Source organism: Pseudopipra pipra, chromosome 6, assembly GCF_036250125.1.
Source record: "Pseudopipra pipra isolate bDixPip1 chromosome 6, bDixPip1.hap1, whole genome shotgun sequence".
Taxonomy (NCBI): domain Eukaryota; kingdom Metazoa; phylum Chordata; class Aves; order Passeriformes; family Pipridae; genus Pseudopipra; species Pseudopipra pipra.
In genome coordinates, this window is record NC_087554.1 from 55,451,161 (window position 1) to 55,471,640 (window position 20,480).

General features: G+C 36.5%; 1 protein-coding gene across 5 annotated transcripts in view; it reads right to left on the reverse strand.

The window, feature by feature from the left end:
* The window catches only part of PPP1R13B (protein phosphatase 1 regulatory subunit 13B), a 68,507-nt gene that overhangs the window by 26,251 nt on the left and 21,776 nt on the right, over nt 1-20,480 (reverse strand). For all 5 annotated transcript variants that reach the window (XM_064659286.1, XM_064659289.1, XM_064659285.1 and 2 more), the window contains exons 2-4: nt 16,421-16,568; nt 10,827-10,946; nt 9,254-9,321 (exon numbers count right to left, since the gene is read on the reverse strand). In XM_064659286.1, the coding sequence (XP_064515356.1) occupies nt 9,254-9,321; nt 10,827-10,946; nt 16,421-16,568 (336 nt within the window). The remainder of the gene's footprint in view (nt 1-9,253; nt 9,322-10,826; nt 10,947-16,420; nt 16,569-20,480) is intronic.

Genomic DNA, 20,480 nt, shown 5'->3' on the forward strand with positions numbered 1-20,480 from the left:
GAAATGTTTATATTAACTTTAGTGTTGGCTAAAATATCCAGTAGCTGATTTGAATTAAAATATTAACCTCATACTCCTAAGAAAAGAGATTATGCATTCTTGTAGAAATCTCAGTTGTGAACAAAATCTTCTTACAACAAAAACCTTTTTACAACACCAACCCTTTTACTCAAAATGATTTTGAGTAATAGACAAGTTACAATACATGTTGAAAATACACTGCCAGTACCTTTAGAAATAGTCTTGGAACTATATCTTTCTGTGTCTTCTGACAGGATTGCTAAGGATGGTTAAGATACATTTATCATTAGTCTGAGTAACATTTTTAGCACCAATTTTGTGTTTATTCTTCCCTTAAGTAATTGTTTCATATTGAAATTTTTCTGTGGTGATGTCCATAAGTTCATACAAGAACAGCGTGATAAAACATCGCTAAAACACAGAAGTACAGAAAATAAGTATCCTGTAATTGAAAGATACGTTGTGACCTTAGTGCAGGACTCACACTTCCCACAAAGCCAAAGTGTCAAAAGCCAAAATGCCACGGTCAACTTTTAAATAATGAGCTTTTGATAATGTCTTAAAACATAAGAAAAATAGCAAATGCATGTAACAAAATCTGATTAACTAAGAATTCAAGACAGAGATAAGGCGTTACAAAACCCGAGCTGGTCGGCATTCCAGTGATGTGACAACCAAACCTACAATCATTTAAACTAAAGTGCAAAAGCTTCACAGAATTTAAATAACACGTCCACTAAAGTGTAAAACTAACAAATTTTGAAAGTAATTAATTACCTGTTTGTTATTTTCCCATGTAATTGTAAGAAAGCACATCTTTATTTCGCAGCACTGCCCATCAGCTGCAAACATTTGCGTTGCTTCAACATGCTCCAACTCCATCTTCTCGTTACTGTCTACACTAATTGTTTAACTCTTTGTTGTGAACAAGCCAAAAAAACCCCCCTCTATGCATCTTAAGAGTTCCTGCATGGCTTTTTGGCTCAGTGCAATCAATAGAAGGTAGGATGCCTTTTAATCTTATTCCATATGAAATAAAGGTTTCCCCAAACTCTTTATCAATATGAAAAGCTGTCCCTCTGCATTCATCAACAATCAGCTAACGGAAAAGGCTAGTGGATTTTGCCAGCAGTAAAAGACCTAATCACGGCAAGATCAAGCCAGCTGTCAACTACAATCAGCTTGATTCACTGCACTTTTCATATTCAATGGAAAATGTTGAGCAATACACAGTTCTTTCACAGTTATCAGGTTAAACTGAAAGTATAAGAATATAGAAAATTTAGCTTTAAAAGCACATGAATTATTTGTTCCATTGTATTTCTGTAGTGTTAGCAACGCTGTGCCAAAACCGCACACCGAAAAGACCAGGAAAATCACTAATTTTTCTATGTAATTTTACTGTTTAAAGTGACAGCAAACCATACCACCTGAAACTCAAAGAATTTATTAACAGAGACTGCCTAAGATAAAAGGCAAACTGTACAGTCAGAAGAGATACCACAGTCTTATGCAAATAACCTTTCCAGTGTTTGCTATATGCTTTTTCCTACATAATACGGCTTCTCTTAACTCTTGCATGCAACAAGATGAATACGTGAGCCAGCAATAAAGCTAAAGCATGTGTGCAATGGCATAAATCAAAAAGCTGCAAGCCAGAGAAGACTGGAACAAGCCAAAACCTAGACCTAAGGATTTTAAAATACTAAACATTACAGAAAATACGAAGCTCCATTAACAACTTACGTATCTAAAAATCAGGATATTGTAGGAGATAAAAAACCCCAAAACATAAAAAGCTGTAATTTACCTTGTCCAACTCACGAATGACATGCAAGTTCACTCTCTCTTCCTTCTTTCAAGAAAGTAACTCAAGCATGATTCAGTGCACTTACACAAGAGATCCAGCCAAATGGGTCTCCATAAGGACACTGAAGAACTCTATGTCCAAGCACAATACAGTGACTATTCCAGCTGCATAAAGAACAGGCTTATTTTTAGCAAGCAAGAAAAGGTATGAGCTGCAGAGTAAGATCATCCACTAGGAATAAGAGAAGAAAAACAAGTTCAACTCCCTTGTTCCTAAATTAGCCAGAGGGACTTTCATTTTTCTCTGCTTTGATCTGAGGAAGACTGCAGGGGGGAACAAACCTAACAACAATTAGATCTGGAGGCAGCTGTGGAGACAATAGAGAAATAGAAAGGTTCACTTCCCTGGGAAAAACATGCAGGTGGGAAATAGGTATGCCTGGTGTCCAGAGGCGAGATGGACAGGAAACTAAATGAACAATTCAGTGAACACGGAAAGGAGTGCCAGAGAAAGGAGGCCACAGCAGCACTGCATAAGAAACGCCACAGAGACTGTGGAAAAGATGAGAGAAAACACTGATCTGCAAATGACACAGCTACATAAAAGACATAACTCTAAAGGTGGACTGAAAATTAATAGTTGGCCTTGTAAGTACCAGAAGAATCTCCTGCTCAGAATTGAAAGCTGCTCAGAGAAGGAGGGACAGTCTAAACTCTCAAGCTTTCACATTCCAGCTCTTACAGCTCTGCACTGACACAGTGATTTTCATAACCCATCTCCTGTAAAGACCTACAGAAATAAAGGAAAGGACAAATCCCATCTTCCTTACAATAACTTATTAAAATATTTGGCTTAACTAAAAAATGATACTAAAGTGACTGCAAAAGGATACAGCTGTGACAAAAGGCACTGAGGTTTACAGTGCTCATGTAAAGACTCTAGAAGCACAGCAATGCTTCATGAAAAATAACAAATTAAGTCTTTAAGTAACGTTTACTTTATGAGCTAATGTGTATAATGTTATGTGTCAGGCTGAAACACTAATTTATTCTAAGCCGTTCTAACTTTATGTAAGGGCCAAGCAACTCAGGATCTCTATGTGCAGTGACAACTGGAGGCAATTCTCCACATGCTTCTTTTAGTTGGAAATCTAGGGAAAATGGTGAATTGTATTGCTCCATGTTCACAATACAAACATACGAAAATAAATACCATAGCTAGAGGTTAAACAAACAAACACACAGGACTTCTCATCCTCCTCCTTCCACAGATATCTGCAACTAGGTATTGCTGTAAAACTGCAAAGCCATGATTGAGGAAAAGCGAAGTCAGACCTGTAAAAATCACAGAATATGCAGAGTTGGAAGGGACTCAAAACAATCATCAAGTCCAGCTCCTGATCCTGTGCATCCCCAGGAGTCACACCACGGGAACTAAAGGTGTACATGAGTAAATGGTGCAGTTTAGGTCTTTCCTCCTCCACAAAATGGGAAGCCATCTGTTGGCTATTATGGATTAGAAAACCACATATTTAGTACCTGTAACTTGAACAGAACTCTCATGGATGCCCACAAGAGCAGCAGAACTACAAAACCTGTATACTGCAAGTGAGTGTATATAAGCCAATAAGTGTACAATATACAAGTCTGTATATTGTATCTCTCATATCCACGGCCATCTAGATAGATATCTGGTATCTAGAGTGACAGAGATTAAAAATTAGGTAAATACATGGAGAAAACATGGAGGAAAACAGTCCTTTCACAACGTTCCAAGGGGGTTCCAAGAATGTTTCCTGGTCCTGATTATTCAAACAAGCCTTACGCTCCTCAAAGCAAATTAAATCAGATGTTAAGAGTGAATATTAGTCAAAAACTAATGCTATCATAAATAAATTTGTAACAGGAAAATAATCACAGAGCAAGTGTGATGGAACTTATGAAGTTATTCTCATAAAAATTTAAGCATCTAGTAACGTTGTCCATTATGGACTGAAATATATTTCATGACATTCCAAATCCAAGAACGATGTGATTCTGCCTAAAAAGTTTAAGAAGAGGCCTCAGAGTGAGGTAAGAGGTCAGAAGCATATGAATTCCCTACAATTTCACAGAATTTCTTTCTATGGGATCACACAATTATTATTCTTGTAGAGAGGCTCCCATACATAACTATCCTTTACTGAAGTGTGAAGAGACTGGGATTTCTAGTCCAGCAAGGATTCTAAACCTATTTGTATACATTAAAATTAGCTTTAGACTAATTTTTTTTTTTTTACTTCCTAATTTAATTTTTTTCCCTTAAATCCTTTAGTTGGATTAGTTTTTCTATTTTTCTGAAGAGCAAAATACTGCCAGCTGTCTGGAAAATGCTTCAGACAGACAAAGAACTGTATCAGTCTGCGGAGAATCCAAACTCTATTAAGGTGACCTCAGAATTGAACTAGGAATGTGATAGTGCAGAAGGCTGCTGTAGGGGCAGAAAGGCTCCTCTCTCTGACAGGTAAACATAATTTCAGGAATGGATGTCTTAGATGAGGGAACACCTTTGACAGTAAAATAAAATAACTTTTTATTTTAGGCAAATAAAATAACTTTTTATCTTTTAAGAAGAGCAACAGAGAAAGTTGCAGCAGCAAATTAAGGAAACTTGGATCTGATTTAATTACGCTTTTATTAGGAGGTCAAAATGTTCCAGGAAGCCTACATGAAAATTTCTTCAGAAACAAAATATTTTTCTGCAAACTGTTGAAATTCTTGTGCCTAAATTGTTTTAATTTTTTTTAATGGAATTATGTGCTTATACTTTGCTATGAGTCCTCAGAATCTAGACTTCAAGAGTGACAGAGTTATTTATTCATTTTGAACAAATTTGATTAAAACCTGTCTTATGTGAATGGCAGCCTCTTCCAGGCACATTGTTAAATGTTACAAACAGAAAGTACTTAATACTTACAAGCTTATATTAAATTGAATTTGCAGCTCAGCTTTGAAGAACAACTTCTATCCAGACTAAGCTCTTTATCCTTCAATATTTCAAATGAGAAACTTCAAGCAAGTACATATAATGTACTTCTCATCTCTTGAGGTTACTACCTCTGTTAAAAATGTAATTTGTTTGCCTTTTCCCTCACAATTAGATTTTTTTATATCTTCACCTGACAGGTTAAGGAAACCTATTATTATTTTGCATGTGCAAGTATACTTGTAAATGGTTCCCCCACCCCTAACAAAATGTACATTAGATGTTTAATGCCTTTTTAACTGGTTACACTTGTATGGATCAAATTATTAAAAATAATGAACAACAGACAATTCTACACCAGGTTCTGGTACCACATGTAAATCTATTTAAACTCTAAGCCTAGAATTTGACAAGCCATACAACAGGCACTCAAAATCAGTGTAGCTTTACTGATTCCATTCATGATGGAATGGAATACAGAGGCTGCACGAGATGGTATTCACTCTCCATCAGCAACCATTCACTATCCTAAATTAAATCAGTATTATGAAAAACTGCTTTGCATGTACATATAAGTAGAAGTTTTAGCCCACCTGTTAGTGGAATTTTTCTAAGAATTCCCCTGGTATCTGAGTCTCCTGATGCCAAAACAGTTGGACTACGTGTTGTAAAGTTTTTACAAAAAGCCTGATTTGAGACACTTCAACAGAAATAGTGAAGATCAGTTCTGTTATCTAATCAGCACAAAATTTTAATTCTCGACTTCATCTATTGGTCACAGCTTCAAGATTAAGAAAATTTTCAGGACCATGTGTCTACAGTTTGGGATGATGGTGAAGTTTTCTTCCTGTACATGAGTTTTTTACGCTAATATTAACACAAATTTCATAGTGAGAGATAAAAGGAGGTTCCATTTTGTACTTCTTGGCAAGGGCTTCAGTCGACATCCATTAAGAAAAAAGCTTATTGATATCAGTCTTTCTAAATTGAGGGAGCAATTTTAATATTAGAAACAGCAATAATAACTTTAGAAGAAAATGGTACAGGAGACCACAAACTGACATTTTATACTCCCCAGGTAAGTTACCAAGTATAAAATTTAATTTAAACCAAACAACTACAGCAAACAAATATTTCTTCATATACAGTTTTCATTACACTAATCTACTTTTATTCAGTCCAATATATGTGACTTCCAATGTGTCCCTGTACCCCATCCTTTTTTCCCCCCTGAACTACATCTGCTTTCCTGTTTTCTCATCTCTAATACATTTCTGGTTATCTGATTACCTTTTCATCTGTACAAATGTCATCACCGGGTCAGTGCTCTTTCTGGGACTTCCCTTAAGCACATCTGATCCACTTCTCCTGTCGATGGCCAGTGGCTGCACCAGGATGGGGCTCCCCAGTCCCTCTCCTGTCTGCCACTGACCCCCAGTGGTTACACCTATATTTGCTCTGCCTTGCCGTTCTCAAACTGCTGCTTCTATGGAATGAAGTCTGGATCACGATAGGACATCTGGAAGCAAACAAGACCCAGCACTGCATGACCACTGTTTCATGGCCACTGATTACAGAATCAAAGAATAATTTAGGTAGAAAGGAGCCTCTGTAAGTCTCCTGGTTCAATAAGCCCTGACTGGAGCAGTTCGGACTGCTCAGGACTTTATTCAGCTAGGCAGAGATTCCACAGACTCCAGCCTGTCTTTTCCAATATCTGTTACTCTCAATGAGAAAACGCTTTCCCCCGTATTTATTTAGAGTTTCCCTTGTTACAGCTTGTGTTCAGATCCAACTGACTCAGTTACACAAGCAAAAGAAAGGAAGAGAAGGAAGAGGCAGCTGTTCTCAGAGAAGAGAAACCTTCCTACTGACCAATCTCCCTGGTAAAAGGAAATGTTTAGTTATGTAAGTCTTATCTTCACATATCTATACCTTTGTATAGCAGCAGAAAGAGCTCAGGTCCTGATTACACCATAATTCCATTTCCAAGAAGTTGTAAACAAAAAGCCAACCCCAAAAGGTTACCTCAGGAATAAGAGAACTTGTCAATTTACAAAATCCTGCATAGTTTTGCCTTTAGATTTTGTTATGCAGAATGCAAAGCTCTCAGATGAACACTTACAACAACATGTTTCACCACTGGAAGCAACTTAGGCTATTCTATTTTTAATTTTGAAGATAATCTAATAAAATTTCAGCATTTACATAATGTGATTTTAAGCTAACCACTATTTAAATAATTGCTGATCAAGCACATATAGTTTCAAGGAACAAAAAATCCTACTGCATATGACAAAATGCCAAATAGAGTCATCCAATTTTAAGTCCAAATAGATTGCCCATCATTTTTTCCAAGACTATTGATTCAATCAAAGCAAATATTCATCTTAAAGTTTTCTATGCATGTCACACTTGCAGCTCTAACCAGATATTAAATAAAAATCAACTATTTCATCATTAAAGCATAATAAAAATATACCTGAATGCAGAGTATTTGATAAGATTTGAGCTGTCTTCAATGTTCCATTGGTTTGTGTTGATTTTAGTGCTAGTCTAACATTCAGCATGCCAGTAACAATGAATAAGCCTAATGCATTACGTAAGTGTAAGCTGATTAAATCCTTGATCCTGAAGCCACCTCTTTTTCCCCCTCCCCCTCTGATTTAAAACTTAGCACAATTAAAAAATCTTACTTTTAAACACTTCCAAAACATAATTTGTACCATTTCAGGCACAAAACCCACCACAATTTTACATTATTATAGCACCTTCAGGTTTTTGTCTTTCTTGTATTTTAATAATTTTCTAAACCTGGTAAAAGTCCTTTTTAAAGTGATCAGTTCCTTAACAAATTTTAATTTTGTGGCCAACTGTTTGGGATTAAAAAAAAAATAACATGTATTGAATGGCATGAAGATAGCAGTGTTATTCAAGTTACTAGGTCTAAGCTTTACCCATAGAAGTTCACAGCAAATTGAATTAAATACAAAGCCATGCTACTATAACTTAGTGCTGCCAAGAAGGGAGACTGTAAGGCATTCTGCACATGCTAGTCCTAATTTCCAAATATATTATGTCTCTAACGTAGTATTTATGCTACAACCTACATGGAGGAATAGATCAGGGGAGGTCATGAAAGAGTTATGTCCCCCCAGCACTTTACAGCACTATGATCTCACTACATTGTCAATATGACAATGGCAGCAGGATAAACGGATCCCTGCAGCAGAGGGTATCAGCCAGTGTTCTCTACAGAAAAGGAACGTAGAAAGCAATACATGATTAACTGCTTTGAATAGGGAAAAAAATTCCTTCCACTGGGCCCACACAGCCATACACAAAACAAGCTGCAAAGACCTGCAAACTGACTAAACAACTTTGTTGCTACATGAGCGTGTCTGTGAATTTTAGATGTTAATTATCGGGCAATGCACAGAACTCTTGAATCTGCACAAATATTTTTAACATTTTAGTTATCTTTTTTATTTAAGACCTCTCAGCTTGAAAAACCTGATCTGTTTGCTTTTACACCTTTTAAGCAGTGTTTTCCCTGAGAAACAGCCATATGCACATTTGAAAATTGACAGTGTTTCATAGAGACAATATAACTATTAATTGGTGACCTCAAGTGCTTTTATTGAAATTTAAAAATGTTTAAAAATAGCAAAATATAGCTACAGTGCTTCGGTAAAGGCAGCAGAATGGCCCTGAGCAAACGAGAGCAGACGATGGTCTGCAGAGTCTTCATTAGTACTGAGGACGAGACAAGAGAGGAGAAATTAAGGGGAGTTTCAGCTCAGGAGTGGAAGGATTTTAAGTCATGGTAATTTTGAAAGAGATTTCCTATGTTTTACTTGTAAAAGAGACAGTGTTCAAACCAGGATTCACAGGTTGCCTATGCTATGTAATATGTGTTTTAAATTAGAAACAGAGTTATATTTTAGTTAAAAAAACAGGCATAGAAATGAGCCAAGTTCATAAAAAAACAGTATAAAGAGACGGCTCTGAGGGGTAAGCAAGCTCTTCTACAAGCATCTGAAAACATCTCAATCCCTAGATACATTCTCATGTTTTAACATATGAGGCAATGCCATGAAGAGACCAGTGAGAAAAATCAAACAAGAAAAGATGTCTGGAGAGGCAATACTAGCATGAAAAAACAACATAGTTGTTTTTTTCTTCAAACAGAATAAATAAAACAGATTAGAACATCCAGTAATTAATAAGATTCTGAAGCTTCTCACATCACACACATGGATTCCTTTCTAGACAGAATATTTAGAGTAGTTGATGAAAAAGACATTGTCCCATTCAATTTATAACAAAAACAAACAATCAAAATAGAACAAGATATTTTTTCACCAGTTCCCACCATAACATCTTGAAAAGTAGTAATTTTTAAAGCATGAAGTATTTGAGTGGCATTGATCCAAACCTTTGGGACTTATTACATACCCCATTCTCTGTACGTTTCTCCACAGGTATATTTATGCCATTTCTTTGATTTTGGGCTTGACGGCCACCTAAAAGTAAAGTATCATTCTTAGTGCAAAGTTCAGTTTTCAACATAAATGGGTTTTACTCTTGAACCTGTTCTTGAATGTACAACCAGTTCTCTTCAAGAATTTACATGACACTTTTATCTGTGAATTTTTATTCTGCCAGTTCCAACTCTTTCCTATCAGGTTATCAGCAGAAAGAAATCAGCAGAAATCAGCAGAAATAAAGCATTTACTTTACAGACTTTCTCAGTTAAAAGTACAGACATGCAGCTCTACCTTTCTGACTTCTACTTAGGCAATATGTCATGAAGAGTAGTGTAGTGAGCGTGACTACTCAAATTTCATATTTTGCATCCACATGAAGTCATAGCTTCAATTTAATACATTAACATTATAAATATATATAGTGGAGGAAACGTTTCTAATTTCTAAAGTTATAAACAACTGTAATCTACAAATTGATCCATAGGTCAGTGACAAATGAATGTGCTGTGCATGCATGGTTCACAAGCAACATTTTCTTTGTACATGAACCTCCGTGGCTTCAGGTGTATCTTAAATTTCTTAACATACTTTATATTTGCATTGCCCAAAGGATGACAGAATTTTCTGAAGTACCTAATTAACACAAAATTCCTCATACATTTTTGGGCTTGCTACTTCCGAATTCAAAACAAGCAGGAACAACTTAAAAATAAGAGAAGAAACCTCAGCTGAAAGCAACAAGGAGTCAGCCTGTTGTTAGAAGTAGTCAGATTAGTTGAATGAGTAAGGATAATCTAAGCATGCAAACACACATCTCACTGAGACACCTTTCCTGTCCTTCAGACAGTCTGATAGCTATTAAGTATATAATGTCCAGCCTCAGAACTCTTCTCACAAATTAAGTGCAGTCTTCACTAGTAAGTTTAGAAAACTAAAACCCTTCTATGTTTTCATTCTGGACTTTTTAAGAAAGCTCGCTTAATAGGGCACTGTTTACTATAAACACTTCTCCTGTAGAACCAAGCAGAGCAGTGATTTTTCAAGATGCAAATTATCACCACTATTATATATACCTGCATGAAGTACTGAAAAGTAAAGGCACTTGAAACCTCTGCCAATGATGCCTGTAAAGAAGACTTGAGTTTCTAAGGGAGCCAAAGGAGTTTACAAGTCTCCCTCTGGTGCAACTGAAAGAACATGAGGTCAAAAAGAATAATCCCAACCTCTAAAAATGTAGGGACTTTCTTTCAATAGGAAAAAACTGCCTCAAGTCTCTATACCCACCAAAATTTTTGGATCAAAATCAGGATCAGAAGAGAAACTGATCTTACTATTACTAAGCAGACTGGTAGAAATTATTCTAGAGAAAGAAAGAGAATAAGAATAAACGTGCCACTGAGGAAGGTTCAAAATGGCTTTGGTACAAGGAAGTTGTATTACATGCAATTATTGAAGTTTACTGAAAGAACTGATAACCAAACTCACTTCAGAAATCTTTGGAATATGTTTTGGTAACAACACTACAGGATGACTGTACTTACTCTGTTCATTGCTTTCAGCTGGTGACTCCTCATGACGAAGAAAAAATTTCACCTCTTCCCTGCGGGGCCCCCATTTCTGTAGGTGGTCATACATCATGTGATCGAAGGGTATGGGACGTTCTGAGAGCACAGGACCAAAACAAAACTTGTTAAAACTCCTTTAAATTAAGCAAAATTATGCAAAACTCTTATTAAGGATCAGAATATCCTTTTGGGTAGCAACTGAATCGATCCAAAGCATTTTGTCTTATGCAAAGTCAAAGAAACAGGTAGCAACAGACAGCAGCTGCAGGGTACTAAAAGCTGGCTTGTTACTGTGACACAGCTCAGTGTTCCACAGCAGTACATAAACAGTTTGCAACACCAGACAAAAAAATATCAGTGTTTAGTAACCCTAATTTAGAAAATAGCAACTCTGCTCCCCATCACCACCACATGGGTATTTTGTTCTATTATTAAAGTGATTCATTCAGTTTGAACTGCTGGGTTTCCACTCAGCCTAAAAGCCTTATCATTATATTGACATTTCGTCTCCAAAGAACTTGAGCAGGTGCTCCCACTCCAGTACACTATGCTAGACACTAACTTCCACTACATCTGGAATTACTGGCAACTCAGTGAACAAATAAAGACTAAATTCCATGCAGCAGTCGGTATCTTTGTTTTTCCCTAAAGAAACAGAAAACATAGTGTAGTTATTTCTTCCAAACTGATAAAATATATTAAGATGCTGCACGTAATATAATCAGTATTTCAAAATGAAAATACATTTAAAAAGTGAAGTTTTTCACATAATTATGCTTGCATTTATTATCAAATGTTTTTATTAAGGTAAGAAAATCTCTGGTTTAAGATCTAATATTAAGCACAGTATTAAAATACATCTTCTAAACAGAGTAAAATTATATAGAAGATATTTAATTAGCTTTCCTGCATGCAGCACCGTGTCAAACCAATACCACTAAAGAAAATCATACTTCAGTGGAAACCAAAGCTGAATTTTGCATTCTTCATTGTTAAAAGCAAAATGCTCTTGGCTGCCAAAACCCAAACTACAGCAACTCCTACCAGGAAAAGCACCACTAACAACAGGTTATCCATTTCATACTTTCCCCATTTGACATGAGAAGACAAAATGATTCAAAGACATAAGAGAAATCTTGGGGAAATCTTGGGAAAACCACATCACAAATATTTTATATAACAAAATTCACCTAAAGTTATATGCATTGTGAACTACATAAATGTATAGCTGTCTTAATACTCTTGGGATACTTAATTGTACTGCAGAACACTACATTTTTATCACTTGTTTCACAATGCATTTAACACAATAAAGTGTTTTCTCAAAATATGTCATCTCAAATATGTATGTGATTAACACAATTTAGCCACAGTTAGATCTAGTGGCTTCCAATGGGAAAGGGTCATTTAAACCACAAGCTAATTATATTCATCAGCTGACTGGTTACTTATCTTCAAAAAAACCCTGCAAAACAAACAAACAAATCACAACACCCGGATTTAAGAAAAAATGAATTATTTTCTTAACTTCAGCTCGCTCCTCACTCAAGTGGAGTCCAAGAAACATTGTCAATAATGTTTAAGCACACAAGAATAAGGTCAGTGGCTTATTACAACTCAGTTCTTAAGCAGGAATTTTAAAAACATGATTTTCAGGTTTTTCAACTCCTAAAGCAAAGTAAGATTTCAAGTGCTTTGAAGCATATCCACTAAAATTGCAGCATGAGTCTTCTAAAGATCACAGAGTGTAAAAATATTTAAGTGGTTTACTTCAGAGACTTCAGGACACAGAAGATATGAATCTTTAGGAATTTCTCCCAAATAGAAAAATTGCTAGGTAAACCCAGCTAGAACTGAAGCTTGGTAAGAAGGTACTAAGAAACTGGATGTCTGAACAGGGCTGGGCTAATTCTGGAATGGTGAGGAGTGGCTGCAGCCTTGCTCCTGGTTAAGCTGGTCTCCCATTAAAAGTAATGGGAGTTTGTCAAACGAACTCCTAGGAGTTTGTCAAACTAAGAGGTTTCATTTACATAATGTACCTCGAATAATTAAGGCTAATATTTTTCAGACATGGCAATGGAAAGAAATGGCAAAGACATTTTCTACTATTTGTGCAGTTCTTTTACAAAAGCAATTTGGGATATGTTGCCCTAAATTAGGCAGAAAACAGGTTAAAGTAATAACAGCATCATCAGCATCACTGAAGCAGATGAAAGATAAAGAAGCACTAACCATTCTGTGCAACTTGGCTACAGGACAGATCCAGAAAAGAAAAAGGATGAAGAAATGGACATTAACACTTGACACAAGGCATAGTGAGAATCTATGTCTCCATTCCTTTCCTCAGTTTAAATCCTTTAAATCTATTAAAACTGCAAGAAGAAAGCACCATCTTATATTTGCTGTATAATAGTACTAAGAGATATTTTCTCGAAATCTCTGTTCTTTAAGAACCAAAATCAAAACAAAACAAAGAGAAATGCTACAGTTAAACTTTCCCAATTGTTAGAGCTTCAGACATATTTCACAGAATATGCTGAGTTGGAAGGGACCCGCAAGGATCACCAAGTCCAACCCTTAGCACTGTATATTTGTCACTAATTGTTTTCACAATACTACTTCAAACTTCTTTTTTTAGTTAAGTACAAAAGCATGAAGAAAAGGTGAAATAGGAAAACTAGTGTAGAGAATAATAAACAGGTTGGGTCCCTATACTTTAATATGTCAAACATTATCTAGAGAATATTTGTTTTAATGATTAAGTGGAAAACCATGGTGTGTGCATATACCCATACTTATTTGCAAAAACTGCCTTAGATTTTAAGTTGGATCAAAATTCTAAAATATTTTTCAGAACTGAGCTAGACTCCTTTCCTTTTAAGTAAAAGTTTTGAGGATGGGCTTGTTTTAAGTACTCTGAAATGAAACACCCTGTAAGACAAACACAGATACTGCAGCAGCGTTTCAGAAAAGAGTTGCAAAATCCTTCTGTTGGAACTACATATCCACAACTTAAACTTTCAGGCTTCAGAAACTCTTTTTATCCTGACTAGAAGTGTCCTGCTAAATGTGTAATAAACACATTTATGCCTGCTCTACATGAAACCAGAATGCACAGTAATGGATTATCTCCACAGTGGGGGAGTTCACTGTGAGGTCTGGAATGAGTCTTTTTCCCCCAAGTTTGCAGAAGCACACTTGTAGTAAGCAACTATTTCTTTCACACCCACTTGCCTCTTAAGTTACCACTGCATTGAGGAATACCAATTATGACCAAATACTGAAGGGCATTCCAGATGCAAATGAAGTGAACTACTGGGTGGATTTAAAGGTTGAAATCCATTTTCTCTCGGCATATACTACAAGTTCCTGGCATCACACCTGTCTTTCCACCTCCTTACCAACTGCTATTTGCAATAGCTCGGGAATGAGGAAGAATATTCTGTGTTTTTTTCTGCTGTTATAGTATGAGAAATCTATGTAAAAAGAGGAAGCTTCAAACTGACAGAGCACAAGGTGGTACAAAGTATACTGATGTATCAGGCATGAATGCTATTGACTTTTTCAGCTATTACTCATCTCAGGAAACTGGAGAGGGAACAGGAATGAAATACCAAAATCAAATGTGAATAAGCCAAATGCTTAGGTCATGCAGCTCTGAGAAAAATCAGCTTCTTGACTTTAATGCAAAGAATATCTAAAATACTTTACAACTCATGGGAAGCTCTTCAACCATTTCTTTGTCACACAAAAACAAACAGATAAAAGCTACAATAATAAATAAACAAGTATGTTTTCCAACAGCTAGGTTATTGTAATGTTCCTCTGAACTCTAGAAATCTTACATAATTTTTGGAACCAAACTTGCATAGATTTTAATACCATTTTTCTGGAAGAAAAAGAGTCTCTCTCACCCTCTAAAAATAAAAATGAAGTGTTTCTCATTTTTCTGTACATACACATTCAGAACAGGAAGATTACTGGAAGAGACTTTTGGAAGAGTATTTTGTCAGATCAATACAGTTTGGGAAATGGACAAGCTTTTGGGCAGACAGACTGTTATTTGTACTGATAATAAAACTACAATCTGCAAGCCCTGATGCTTTGAATTTGAACAGACATGCTTTATTCAGCTGGGCTACCTAAAAGAAGCTACCTGAAAAGAAGGAGGAGTTAAGCACATTCACAAGAGCACAGGTAGAGAGCTCTTTAAACCACAGTTTAAAGATTTTTATTGTTGCAACTGTTTCATGTAACTGTTTAGACTCCTATTTCCTACATGAGACCTTTGTTCTGAGCAAAATTATTTTTAAAAACTTCAGCAGAAAGAGCTCAGTTTAGCTCCCAAGAGCAGAAGGAAAAGTTATCATATTTACATCCTGTTAATAAAAAACAAAACCCAAAACTGTTTCAGTGAGAAATTTATGTAGCCCAGACTTCGAGTAAAGAAGCTGAGGTGACAGATTTTATAACATTATCCTACATTTAAGAACAACAAAATAAATGCTTGCATCAAAATTCCTGTCAGAGAACCTTAAAACCCGTGTGCAGGGTGCAGGACACCTTTTTTTGCTGACAGTACAGGCCTCTTTGAAAGATCCAGAAACAGATGCAAGTGTTCAATTCTCTCTTTCATTCCCTCTAGTCTTTTCTGTTCCACACTTTCAGCGGAATAGACCTATACAGTTATCACCTTGGGAATTTACCATGTGAAGTTAAGATTTGTGACTCTTGCACCTTTGTGTGAGCTTTAAAAGAAACTTGGAGCCAACAACAAGTAGAAGCTCTGGGCAGGAGTCTGCTCCTACACTTAGGTGTCTGTATGTAAATCTCTGCTTCAGGACACTGGGTGACACACAGTGCTCAAAGTTAACAGACAACAATCAGCTGAAATGGGTCTACTTACATCCATTCATTGATAAACTAAAACCTGGAAGCTTCTACTACACGCAGTTGCAAGAATCCCTCTAGAAACAGAAACCATTACACATGGATTTTGACACATTCTTGAAAAAAAATGGCCTGCCCTGTTATTCCATGAAATGACACCGCAATACAAATAGGATATGGGCACTACTACCTGCCCCAAGAGAGGCTGTCAAATCTTTGATTGACAAATGCCTGCAGAGCATTTGCTCTTCATGATAAGAAGGAAAAATTTATACCCTTTCTTAACTTCAGGTTGTGTTTACATGCCTAACAGTGAGAAAACAGAACTGGAAAGAATGCAGGTGGTGATCTGCACCCACTGACTGTAAGAAAACATCCTGAGATTCCCTACTGTCATTTAAATACCCTCCATTCTGTTTGAAAAACAGAAATAAAGAACACTAACAGCTCCTATACATGCATTTTATCAAGTGCTCCATACTGAGGAAGAAAACAGAAAAAAAAATAAAAATCAAGAATTACATTATTGTCTACAGATATTGATTTACCATGCTTTGTGTCAGTTTACTAGAAGAAGAAAAAAAAAAAAGTACAATTTGAAATAATATTTAAAAGGCAGCCTTGCTTTTTTATAACTGGTACCCATATTTACATCCATTTCCACTGAACATTTTACTTACCATTTCCACGCCACACTTCAGCCAGATGGCAGCTCCCCTCTCCAGGCTCTTTGCAGAACTCCACTACATCGCGACAGGTTGTTTCTGGTGTAATTGGAACTTCTGTCAGAATCTGTTCATTGTTGCTCAGAAACACAGTTAATATCATCTGAAAGAAATGAAACAAAAAGCAGCAGAACATTAAAAAAAAGGCAACAAGATTTCTGGTAAAATTTATAATCCCTTTGTAAATGCAAATGTATGCCTATGATTGGTTACCACGTTCCAAGGTAGTTTTCAGATTCTTGTAACTTTGACAAAGATTTAGTCTTTTGTGTTGATTTTTTTCGACAGTGCATTGAATTGACAGGGTTTTTTTAAAAGCTTCAGCTGAAATGGTTTAGTTCTTAAAAATAAGGCTGTGAGGGAAGGAACTATGGCTATGTTGAATGCTTGAAATCATAGCGTTTGAATGTTGAAAATAAATATATACTTTGGCAAAGTAACCAGAAGCTGCAGGTTGTATTCAAAGACAAGCATTTCTATGATACATTAAATCCTCTGAAAGACACCTGACCCTAAGCTCCTACTTAAAATTAAACAAATAATTTTATCCATTGTCTCTGCACCTTAATTTTCCATCTGTGGTCACAATACTGTTCCATAAACTCATGGGGATGGAACAGAGATAACGTGATGTTTAGAAGGCAAAAGATACCATAGTAATAGGTGTCCCTAAAGAGTGTGACAAAATTAGTGACTTTGTCTGCTAAGACAGTTCTTCCAGATCTTTCCCATAAATAAAATGTGGCATCACATATTGAACCACAAAGACTAAACCTAACTATTTAAAAGCTCTTAATTAAACGAGCACTCTCTACTTAAACATAAGTTGTGCTTCAATTTGCATAGGCAATTCTTAAAAACATTCATAATACTTTTATCTATGGGACACATACATCAGCCAAACTGGAGATTTGCATTAATAACAGCTAGATACTGAGCGAGAGCAGTCTGTCTAATTTAGAAGTAGACTCAGGACAAATTCCAAGAAAGCCCAGGCTTCAAGCTCTCAGTCTCCTGTCAGTCCTCCAGGCTATTTCAGTCCATGTTCCTACTCTCCCTCAGCCTGCCAAGTTTGCATGCTGTATCCTGAAGTTTTCAAGTACCTACACTTCAACACAAAAAGCAGCCAAGACTGTAAATACACCAGAACTCACCCCTGAATTTCTCCATCAGGAGCATTAAGGAAGCCACACTAAAAGCTATAGTACAAGCTGGAGGAAGCTACAGGATGCAGCCAACAGATAATAATTAAAGTGCCTGTAACCACCTACAGTAAACAGCTCAGAATGTTATTTTTCCCTCAACAAAAGATTCAGACATAGTCCCAATATTCAGTGGCTGTGGACTGTATGTATTGTTTTACATAATAAGTATCTGATGTGGAATCTAGTAGTGGAATTTGACCTCATATTTAAGAAGAAAGAGTCATATATATGAACACAAACCAACAGGCTAGAAGAAACCTTAAGAGGTCATCTAATGAAGTCTCTTGGCCTCAGGCAGGATCAACTATACCTACATTACTCTGCAGAGATGCTTGTTTAACCTGTTCTGAAAAGGCTTTCATGATGGAAATTCCACCACTTCCCCAACCATCCACCCCAGAAATCCAGGATCGCTGCTTCAAGAGGAAGTTTCTTAAAGTCTAGTTAAAACTTTCCTTACCACTATTTAACCCCCCTAGTTCTTCTAGCCACAGGGGTAATAGAGAACACATTTTTTCCTTTTTTTTTCCCCTCTGAAATTAAATTTAAGGAACATATAAATATGTAAGTAAATTAAGTAAATTAAAGAACACCGGTTTGACAGAAAGTTATTAACACCATTATTCTAAATAGTTTCCCCATAACACTTGATAGTAATTTCAAAATAAAACCCAAGCTTCCCAAACTTTAGGAGAATATCAAGAGACCTTGGCTTTATTGAAGTCATGATATGATGCATGCTGTCTCTTAATCATTTGCATGAAAGACCTGTTATCCTGGCATGAGAGGATAAATGGAACGGCTTAACACCATGTCATTTTACAGTTTACAAGTTTTGATTTTTTTATTGCTGTAAAAGGAACACTGGCCCAGAAAACTTATTCCATGTCTTCAAGATTATCTGTCTGCTTCTGCAGACAGGCTGACAAAGAAAGAAAAGCCTTGGAGGCGTGAGTTATTCTATGTATCTCAGTCAATTCTCCATAAATTCAGATCTCAAGCACTGCATAAACTCCAAGGCCCCTTGGCAAGACCAGGCCAAAGTTTGTTGTGCGTCAATCACACCACTTGATTCCCTCAGCTCAGAGTGTTCCAGTATTGTCCCTGCAAAGCTGTGTGTCACAGTTTCAGCCCAGGGAAAGGTATCTTGCTAATGAGGAAGCAAGGTGCTGTAGCCAACTATTGTCATAATACTCCTCAAGGAAACTTGATTGAGTAAGGATCTATTTTTAACAGGTTGTCTGAGTAATACCAAAGGAACTGAAACACCGTGCTGTGAGCAAAAGTCCTGAAACATACACAAGAAGATTCAAAATACTGAAAATTAATATATTGCAATATTAATTGGATTTTCAAGTCAGTGTCATAGCTGTCCCTATTTATGGAATAAGAATCAGAGGTATTTTATAGCAATAACATACAAAGAAGCATTGATGGAGCCTGGAAATTTGAAACACATGCATGAAATACACAGTACACTGAACTAAATCAGCTTTATGAAAAAAAAATCCTTAGTCAAAGATTAGGACACAGGAGAACTGGTAAGTCCTTTGATTTTTTTAAAAAAATTGATTCCTAAATAGGAACAGCTGTATAAAATGCACGATCATGACCATTGTAACATTTCTTTGGTAATCTCTCAATTCAACCATTCACAACTTTTAATACCTGAACATAACGTTACACAAAAGGATCAACCTAACACTCATGAGTAAGTTACCTCAGGGCTTTTAAATTAGGTATTTTTTCCACAATGAACATCAAGCTCCAAATCTTACATTTCCCTCCTCCTCACCCCACACATGGGTGTTACCTGTCTGCTACTCCCCTCTATGGCTCCTGCTACTTAAATCAATAGATTTATTCCAATTTTCATGAATTCTCATCTCTTTTCACTCTTTTTTTTTTTTTAGCCTCCTCACAAAATCTAGTGTATCCCTTCACAGTTCAGGTCTTTTCCATGCCAGATAAGCTACAGCAAACCTCACAACCTGCCTTTGAAACTACTCCATCATCTCACTCATTTCTCAGCTTACAGACATCCTCTTTCTAGGAAAGACTTGGAATCAGAGCTCTACCCAAATCTTCTCTGCCCAACAGATGCTTGTCAAATAGCTGTACGCATTCCTCTTGGTATGTCATCTCCCCTTTTTCCATTCCCTCTTCAAACCATACTCCCTGCATTATTTAAAGGGCACACTTCATAATCCCTGTAGTTTCTCAAGGAGGTAGAAAACAGGGATAAATCTACAAGATCTTTTTCTTCGCTTATTATCTCATCTCTTCTACAGCTGAGTAATGTCACCTCCGAAATTTCAACAGGCATCATTCACAGAGATGACACAGTTTTACCTATCTAGACCTGATCTCTTGCTAAGGAAGATGAAATGTTGACAATCTTCAGTTGACTCTTATGAGTGCACAGCTGTCAGTTCAAGTTTCGCAGGGCTGTAACACAGTCCTTAGTCATGTTTCTCCAATGACTCCCTGGATTTCATTCATCGTAACACAGAAGTACCCATCACTGTGAGCTGTAGGAGAGGCATCTGTGACACCAACCACTGTGTCTCAGATCTATCTCTAGTTTTCCTGTACCGCGTGTAAGACAGAGAGAGTTTTGGGGGGTTTTTCCATCAAGTGGTCCAGCTAAAACTCTCAGAGTTTGGTAATTGGCCTATTCTGTTTCCCAGCTTTTCACTGGTGTGCCTTTTTGTCTCATGATGACTATCACAGCAAAATTCATTCTTCATGCCACGGCCTTGACCGTGTTGCCTTTCTGCATCAGCCCTGATAAGCACAATTTATTTGCC